General features: G+C 49.5%; 1 protein-coding gene across 9 annotated transcripts in view; it reads left to right on the top strand.

Moving 5' to 3' along the window:
• Positions 1-9161, top strand: part of ARHGAP39 (Rho GTPase activating protein 39) — a 395325-nt gene that overhangs the window by 374289 nt on the left and 11875 nt on the right. For all 9 annotated transcript variants that reach the window (XM_065586365.1, XM_065586367.1, XM_065586366.1 and 6 more), the window contains one exon: positions 6894-7063. In XM_065586365.1, coding sequence (XP_065442437.1) covers positions 6894-7063 — 170 coding nt within the window. The remainder of the gene's footprint in view (positions 1-6893; positions 7064-9161) is intronic.

Genomic DNA, 9161 nt, shown 5'->3' on the forward strand with positions numbered 1-9161 from the left:
TCTGGGTTCTGTTGGGTTGGATCATTAAGGCCCTAGCTGGCAGGGGAGCTGCCTCCCTGAGCAATCAGACCTGCTATCCTCAGTGCCACACGAACAAACAATCACATCACTCTCGTCCGTGTCCCTGCTAGCCAGTAAATGGGCTCCGGCGACGCCAGTCACTAGTGACTGATGGCTGCTCATTTAACAGTGTCGCGCTGCCAGCAGGAAGGACACCTTGATCCCGATTGTAGCTCTCCCATTGTTTAATGGGAACACCCCAGATGGCACCCAGCAGCCCAAGACGGAGCCGTCTTCGCTTGCATGCTGGTGAACCTCGGTTCATCGCAGCCACACAGAGCTGGGTGCCGCTGCTGCAGATAATGACCCGCTCAGGTATCCTGTCCCAGCCCCGTCCCGCCCAGGCTGCGCACTGAATCTGACAAATCATTTCAGCCAACACCTAGGGGCCGTCCGCAGCGCGCAGAGCCGAGAAGGAGCAGCACACCTGCTTCGCCGTCGGGTGGCCCATCCGTGCACACACAACAAATGCTGGTGCTGCGTCTCCACTGAGACACGGTCAGATGGGGACTGAGAGGGGGGATTCATCCTGGGAGATGCCGTGTGGCGGGCAAGCTTCAGGGCAGCGTTTCTTCCGGATGTCTCTGCAAAGAATTACCCCAGCCTGGTGCCATGGGAGCCTGGGTACAAGGGTCTGGCCCTGACGTCCCCAGTAAGCTCCCAGTGCAGCCCTCACTTGGCAAAGCTTGCCCATGGCTGCTGTTTTGTGTAGCGCCCATCCTGTCAGGTACTGGGCATGGCACCACTACCAGCAGCCCACAGCGGGTCAGAAGCTGCGGCTGAATCTATAGGTTCCTGGGTATTAATGTTAAGACCTAAAGAAGAATGACACCAAACTCCTTTTGCCATGCAGGGTCCTGGAGTGAATTTACCCTTGAGGCAAACTGGTCTCATACTCCCAGCCCAGCATTTTCATTGATACATTGCACCTTCCTTTCCAGGGATGAACCCCCCTGCTGGGAGCTGGTCAGTATCATTTGACAAATGGGGAAACTGAGGCAACAACCAGCCAGGACCTGAGCCTGCAGGCTCTTTGCAAGGGGAGCATTTCTCCCCTCCAGTGGGAATTCAGCCCGTGGCAAAGGCAGGATTGGGCTCTAAGTAACCTGCTCACGCTGTGGCAGGTCCCAGGCTAGAACTCAGGTCTCCTGGCTCCCAGTTGTGCCTTAAGCACAAGTTAATTCTTCCTCCTTTAGTTCACTGGAGTCTGACTCCTGGCTGTAAAGGATTCACCTGGATGGACTCCCAGCAAACAATGTCTCTCCAGTGTCAGGTTTGCAGAGTGCCCACTTACCCTGCCAATTCCCTTTGGAGCAGCTGCTCAGGGAGGAGAGTGTAGGTTGGGAGCAGACAGCAGTAAGCTTCTGTGACACTGTTTTTCCAACCAGCCTTCTCCCCCAGCAGGGTTAGCCAGTAAATCCTAAATCTGTTTGCAGGACCAGTGTCTGACTGTGTCCATAAAACCCCACAGCTTGTCTCTCAGGGGGAAAAGAGTAGCTTAGAAAGAAGAACATTATTAATGGCTTAGCCAGGATATCTTCAATGATCTAAAACTCAAAGAACCCTACAAAAAAATGGAAACTCAGTCAAATTACAGAGGATGTATGTAAACAAATAACACAAATCTGTAGCGACAAAATTAGAAAGGCCAAGGCACAAAACAAGATCAAACTAGCTAGGGACATAAAGGGTCACAAGAAAACATTCTACAAATACATTAGAAGCAAGAGGAAGACCAAGGACAGAGTAGGCCTGTTACCCAATGTGGGGGGAAAGACAATAACAGAAAATGTGGAAATGGCAGAGGTGCTTAATGACTTCTTTGTTTTGGTTTCACCAAGAAGGTTGGTGGTGATTGGACCTCTAACATAGTGAATGCCAGTGAAAATGAAGTAGGATCAGAGTCTAAAATAGGGAAAGAACAAATCAAAAATTTCTTAGACAAGTTAGATATCTTCAAATCACCAGGACCTGATGAAATACATCCTAGAATACTCAAGGAGCTGACTGAGGAGATATCTGAGCCATTAGCTATTATCTTTGAAAAGTCATGGAAGATGGGAGAGATTCCAGATGACTGGAAAGGGGCAAATCTAGTGCCCATCTATAAAAAGGGAAATAAGGACAACCCGGGGAATTACAGACCAGTCAGTTTAACTTCTGTACCTGGAAAGATAATGGAGCAAATAATTAAGAAATCAGTTTGCAAATACCTAGAAGATAATGAGGTGATAAGTAACAGTCACCATGGATTTGTTAAGAACAAATCGTGTCAAACCAACCTGATAGCTTTCTGTGACAGGGTAACAAGCGTTGTGGATGGGGGGAAGCAGTAGACGTGGTGTATCTTGACTTTAGTAAGGCTTTTGTTACTGTCTCACATAACCTTTTCATAAACAAACTAGGGAAATACAACCTAGATGGAGCTACTATAAGGTGGGTGCAAAGCTGGTTGGAAAATCATTCCCGGAGAGTAGTTAGTTATCAGTGGTTCACAGTCATGCTGGAAGGGCATAATGAGTGGGGTCCCACAGGGATCGGTTCTGGATCCAGTTCTTTTCAATATCTTTAGCAGTGATTTAGATAATGGCATAGAGAGTACACTTATAAAGTTTGTGGATGATACCAAGCTGGGCGGGGTTGCAAGTGCTTTGGAGAATAGGATAAAAATTCAAAATGGTCTGGATAAACTGGAGAAATGGTCTGAAGTAAATAGGATGAATTCAATAAGGACAAATGCAAAGTACTCCACTTAGGAAGGAACAATCAGTTGCACACATAGCAAATGGGAAATGACGGCCTAGGATGGAGTACTGCAGAAAGGGATCTGGGGTCATAGTGGATCACAAGCTAAATATGAGTCAAGAGTGTAACGCTTTTGCAAAAAAACCAAACATCATTCTGGGATGTATTAGCAGGAGTGTTGTAAGCAAGACATGAGAAGTAATTCTTCTGCTCTACTCCGCACTGATTAGGCCTCCACTGGAGTATTGTGTCCAGTTCTGGGCGCCACATTTCAGGAAAGATTGGACAAATTGGAGAAAGTCCAGAGAAGAGCAACAAAAATTATTAGAGGTCTAGAAACATGACCTATGAAGAAAGGCTGAAAGAATTGGGTTTGTTTAGTCTGGAGAAGAGAAGACTGAGGGGGGACATGATAGCAGTTTTCAAATACATAAAAGGTTGTTACAAGGAGGAGGGAGAAAAAATTGTTCTTAATCTCTGAGGATAGGACAAGAAGCAATGGGCTTAAATTGCAGCAAGGGCGGTTTAGGTTGAACATTAGGAAAATCTTCCTGTCAGGGTGGTTAAACACTGGAATAAATTGCCTAGGGAGGTTGTGGAATCTCCATCATTGGAGATTTTTAAGAGCAAGTTGGACAAACACCTGCCAGGGATGGTCTAGATCAGGGGTGGGCAAACTTTTTGGCCTGAGGGCCACATCGGGTTTCCAAAATTGTATGGAGGGCCGGTTAGGGGAGGCTGTGCCTCCCCAAACAGCCAGGCATGGCCCGGCCCCCACCCCCTATCCGACCCTCCCTGATTCTCACCCCCTGACGGCCCCCCCGGGACTCCTACCCCATCCACCACCCCCTGCTCCCTGGCCCCTGACTGCCCCCTGCCACCCCATCCAACCCCCCCTCTCCTTCCTGACTGCACCCCCGGGACCCCTGCCCCCATTCAACCACCCCTGTTCCCCGCCTTCTGACTGCCCCGACCCCTATCCACACCCCCGCTCCCTGACCACCACCCCGAACTCCCCTGCCCTCTATCCAACCCCCCTGCTCCCTTCCCCCTTACCGCGCTGCCTGGAGCACCGGTGGCTGGCGGCACTACAGCCGCGCCGCCCAGAGCACCGAGTCAGGCCACGGCTCTGCAGCTGCGCTGCCCAGCTGCCCGGCTGCCCGGAGCATTGCGCCGACGGTGCAGTGAGCTGAGGCTGCGGGGGAGGGGGAACAGCAGGGAGGGGCCAAGGGCGAGCCTCCCCGGCCAGGAGCTCAGGGGCCGGGCAGGAGGGTCCCGCGGCCGGATGTGGCCCACGGACCATAGTTTGCCCACCTCTGGTCTAGATAATACTCAGTCCTGCCTTGAGTGCAGGGGTCTGGACTAGATGACCTCTCGAGGTCCCTTCTAGTTTTATGATTCTATGATTGATCAGCTCCTTGTCCCATGGCAGGAGAACGCCATGTTACCGACCCTGTTTGAGCATCTCTCTCACTGGCCAAAGGCCTGTTCTGCCAAATACTGCTTACCAATGCACTTCCTCGGCGTCTCCCATGCCAGCCCAGCCCCGGCCCGGCCCGGCGGCGAGTGGAGTTGGCCGAAAGACAGTGGAGATTATTCACAGCCCTTTAAGCAAAACAGAAACTGGATTTCCATTCGCCATCTTTTCTCATTTGCTTTTGTGCGAGCAGGTTTTGGGTTCGTGTGGCTTTGGGGCCCCGCCCCTGGCTGATCCTCGTTCTGCGATGACGTAGCAGACTCCCTCGCAGCACAGCTGCCCCTCGCTGTGGTGCCCGCGTAGGAGGATGAATCTGTGCTGCTGGTGCCCCGGTTAGGGCTGGCCCCTGGCATCCGTATGGGGTCGAGTCATGGGTTTTTTGCACTGCTGCCTCTTTTGTTCATTGCATGACTCCTGACGGGTCCAGAGCCCTGACACAGAGGCTCTACCTGTCTCCTTCCCCTGCGTCTCCCATGAGCGGGACGCTTCTGATTCTCCGGCTGTCGGTCAGCTGCCTCTTGGCCTGCGGCTGGTGACCCAGTTCCAGGGCTTTGCGCATCGATACGCACCGCCGACAAAATCCACCTGGTGGTGCCAGTGCCCGTCTGCGGCCGGCGCTTCGCTGCCCCCTGTGCTGCCCAGGGGGACGTTTTCCTGCAGCTGCGGCGGTGCCTCCGGAAACCTGCCGTGGCTGTAATTGCCGTGCTCTGAGGAGATGAAGCTGTTCTGCATTGTTAGCTCTGCAGGAAATGGATCAGCGAGTGCGCTGGGAAACCATCTCCTCTCTCTAACGTGGGGGGGTGCAGATGCACGACTGAGGGTCTGGGTCTGTGAGCTGAAGAGGGGCTGGTGCTGTCAAACCAAGTGTATGCTTTATAGAAACAGTGGGCTTGCCAGAGCCAAACAGGAATAGAAATGGGCCTGGGGGAGAGGTGTTAAATATCACTGGGAACGGAGTTGTGGATTTAAACTTCTCACCTGCAGTGCTGGGAAACACAAATATAATCAGCCCATTGGTTCTGCTCCTCCCCACTAGTGAGTGCTCCATATAAAAGGATAAGAGCCTACTACTGCGACCTGTTAATGGACATGCTCCTTTAGCTCAAGTGGCAGAGGCTCCTGGAGTTAGCGCTGAAAGTCCTGGGTTCAGTTCTTGTTCGTGACCCCTAATAGGGAGCCATCACACAAACCCAACAGCCTTGAAGGAGTGGGTGAGAAGCAGAAGCCCAGCTCCTCAGCTGGTGTCGATCAGGGGAGGTTCACTGACTCCTGCGGAGGATCTGGACCCCAAAGGGAAGGTGACCCGCCTAGTTTCCAAGTGGAGTGAAATTGCAACAGAGGACACAAGCAGCATTGGGGTGAGCAGCCGGTTAGATTCCTGGAAGAGCTGTTTGCCACTGTGCCCCAGAACCCTTCTCCCCACTGGGCTATGGATGTGTGCTCTCTCCCAAGTGTGCAGCATCGATCACTCTCTAAGCAGTGACGCTTCCTGCCAGTTGGTGCCCAGTGCAGGACTCTACACCAAACCAAAACAGCACCGGTGGAAGCAGGCTCCCTTCAGCCTCCTGCCAGTTGCTTCATGCCTTGCCTTTGCGTTTACACCGAGGATGACTAGCGGCCGGCCAGCCCTCTGCACATTGGGGCGAGGTGCCTGTGAGCACTGGGGCTCGCTCACTAGCTGCCAATGGCTTCTTGGCTGAAATCCATTGGATAGAGCCAGTGCCCTCAGATGGCCATAACTCCAAAAACCTTTGTGCATTGATAAGCTGTCGTCCTCCTGGCGATCTGATAGAAACACCACAGTCCCTCCCTTGCCTCACCCCGTAACCAGGGGCCCATAGAAACACCACAGTCCCTCCCCCACCTCACCATGTAACCAGGGGCCCATAGAAACACCACAGTCCCTCCCTTGCCTCACCCCGTAACCAGAGGCCCATAGAAACGCTACATCCCCTCCCCCACCTCACCATGTAACCAGGAGCCCATAGAAATGCTGCATCCCCTCCCCCACCTCACCCCATAACCAGGGGCCCATAGAAACACCACAGTCCCTCCCCCACCTCACCCTATAATCAGGGGCCCTAGAAATGCCAAATCTCCTCCCCCCCACCTCACCTGAACTCGGGGCCCATAAGGAACAAATGGGTCAGATTTCAAGGCTGTATGTAGAAAGTTGAACGGTTGAAATCCCGAGGCAGGTTGGTGACTGTGATGGGAAAGTCGGTCGGAGATCAACATGGCCTGGGAGCGCCTGCCATGTGTCAAGATGCTGGCTCCATGGGGACATGGAAATGACGGCACTGTCATGCCGGGACAGGCCTCCACCTGGGATGAGGTGGGGGAGAAGCAGAGAGTGAAACTGACTAGGCTGTTGTCATTGTCCAAGGGGAGTGAGATGCAGGGGCGCAGCCGGCACTCCAGACTCTAAGAATCCCGGATACATCAAAGCTTGCCCGAGTCAGATTTGCTGGATCAGGGCTTCCAGTGCCTGGTGCACTCCCCCATGCACGCTGCCCCACACGCCCACGTACCCTGCCCCATCCCTGCACACTCAGCTCTGCATCTCTTTTTTAACCTAACATGAGCTCTGCTACTTGTCTCCTCTCCGCAGCGTCGTTGCTGAAGCTCTGGTACCGGGAGCTGGAGGAGCCGCTGATTCCCCACGAGTTCTACGAACAGTGCATCACCCACTACGAGAACCCAGAGGCAGCCATCGCAGTCATCCACTCCTTGCCCAGGATCAACAAAATGGTGCTCTGCTACCTCATCCGCTTCCTACAGGTAGGGCAGGGGGACGGGCTCCAGCCTGGGGGTCACCCACGGGTGTGTTGATCCTGTCCTCTGCCTTGTCACTCAGCTCACTCCCAGCTTCGCTGCATTTATGGACGCTATTGCATTGACCCTTGTGTTATGGGGGTTTGGTACTGTACCACTCAGCCACCGTAAAGAAGACAGATAAGTGCACTGACATTGTTACTAGGGCTGTCAAGCGATTAAAAACATTAATCACAATTCATTGAGCAATTAACAAAATTAATTGCAATTAATCATGCAATTAATCATGCTGTTAAACAATAACAGAATACTATTTATGTAAATATTTTGGATGTTTTCCATATTTTCAAACATATTGATTTCAATTACAACACAGAATACTAAGTGTACAGTGCTCACTTTATATTTATTTTTTATTATAAGTATAAAAAGAAAGAAATTGTATTTTTCAATTCACCTAATACAAGTACTGTAGTGTAATCTCTTTATCATGAAAGTTGAATTTACAAACGTAGAATTATGTACAAAAAATAACTAAATTCAAAAATAAAACCATGTGAAACTGTAAAGCCTACAAGTCCACTCAGTCCTACTTCTTGTTCAGCCAATCGCTCAGACAAACAAGTATCAGGGGGTAGCCGTGTTAGTCTGTATCTACAAAAACAACAAGGAGTCTGGTGGCACCTTAAAGACTAACAGATTTATTTGGGCATAAGCTTTCATGAGTAAAAACCTCACTTCTTCGGATGCATCCGAAGAAGTGAGGTTTTTACTCACGAAAGCTTATGCCCAAATAAATCTGTTAGTCTTTAAGGTGCCACCAGACTCTCAGACAAACAAGTTTGTTTACGTTTACAGGAGATAATGCTGCCTGCTTCTTATTTACAATGTCACCTGAAAGTGAGAACAGGCGTTCTCATGGCACTGTTGAAGCCGGCGTTGCAAGATATTTACGTGCCAGATGTGCTAAAGATTCATATGTCCCTTCATGCTTCAACCACCATTCCAGAGGACATGCGTCCATGCTGATGACGGGTTCTGATCAATAACGGTCCAAAGCAGTGCGGACCAACACATGTTCATTTTCATCATCTGAGTCAGATGCCACCAACAGAAGGTTGATTTTCTTTTTTGGTGGTTCGGGTTCCGTAGTTTCCGCATCGGAGTGTTGCTCTTTTAAGACTTCTGAAAGCATGCTCCAAGCCTCATCCCTCTCAGATTTTGGAAGGCACTTTCGATTCTTAAATCTTGGGTCGAGTGCTGTAGCTATCTTTAGAAATCTCACATTGGTACCTTCTTTGCGTTTTGTCAAATCTGCAGTGAAAGTGTTCTTAAAATGAACAACATTTGCTGAGTCGTCATCCGAGACTGCAATAACATGAAATATATAGCAGAATGCAGGTAAAACAGAGCCAGAGACATACAATTCTCCCCCAAGGAGTTCAGTCACTAATTTAATTAACACATTATTTTTTAATGAGTGTCATCAGCATGGAAGCATGTCCTCTGGAATGGTGGCCAAAGCATGAAGGGGCATACGAATGTTTAGCATATCTGGCATGTAAATACCTTGCAATGCCAGCTACAAAAGTGCCATGTGAATGTCTGGTCTCACTTTCAGGTGACTTTGTAAATAAGAAGCAGGCAGCGGTATCTCCTATAAATGAAAACAAACTTGTTTGTCTTAGCGATTGGCTGAACAAGAAGTAGGACTGAGTGGACTTGTAGGCCTGAAGTTTTACATTGTTTTGTTTTTGCATGCAGTTATGTAACAAAAAAAAATCTACATTTGTAAGTTGCACTTTCACGATAAAGAGATTGCGCTACAATACTTGTATGAGATGAACTGAAAAATACTATTTCTTTTGTTTATAATTTTTACATTGCAAATATTTGTAATACAAATAATATAAAGTGAGCACTGGAAACTTCGTATTCTGTGTTGTAATTGCAATCAATATATTTGAAAATGTAGAAAAACACCCAAAATATTTAATAAATTTCAATTGGAATTTTTTTGTTTAACCATGCGATTAAAACTGCGATTTATCGCGATTAATTTTTTTAAGTTAATCGCGTGAGTTAACCGCGATTAATCGACAGC

The sequence above is a fragment of the Chrysemys picta genome, chromosome 2 (assembly GCF_011386835.1).
Source record: "Chrysemys picta bellii isolate R12L10 chromosome 2, ASM1138683v2, whole genome shotgun sequence".
Taxonomy (NCBI): Eukaryota; Metazoa; Chordata; order Testudines; family Emydidae; genus Chrysemys; species Chrysemys picta.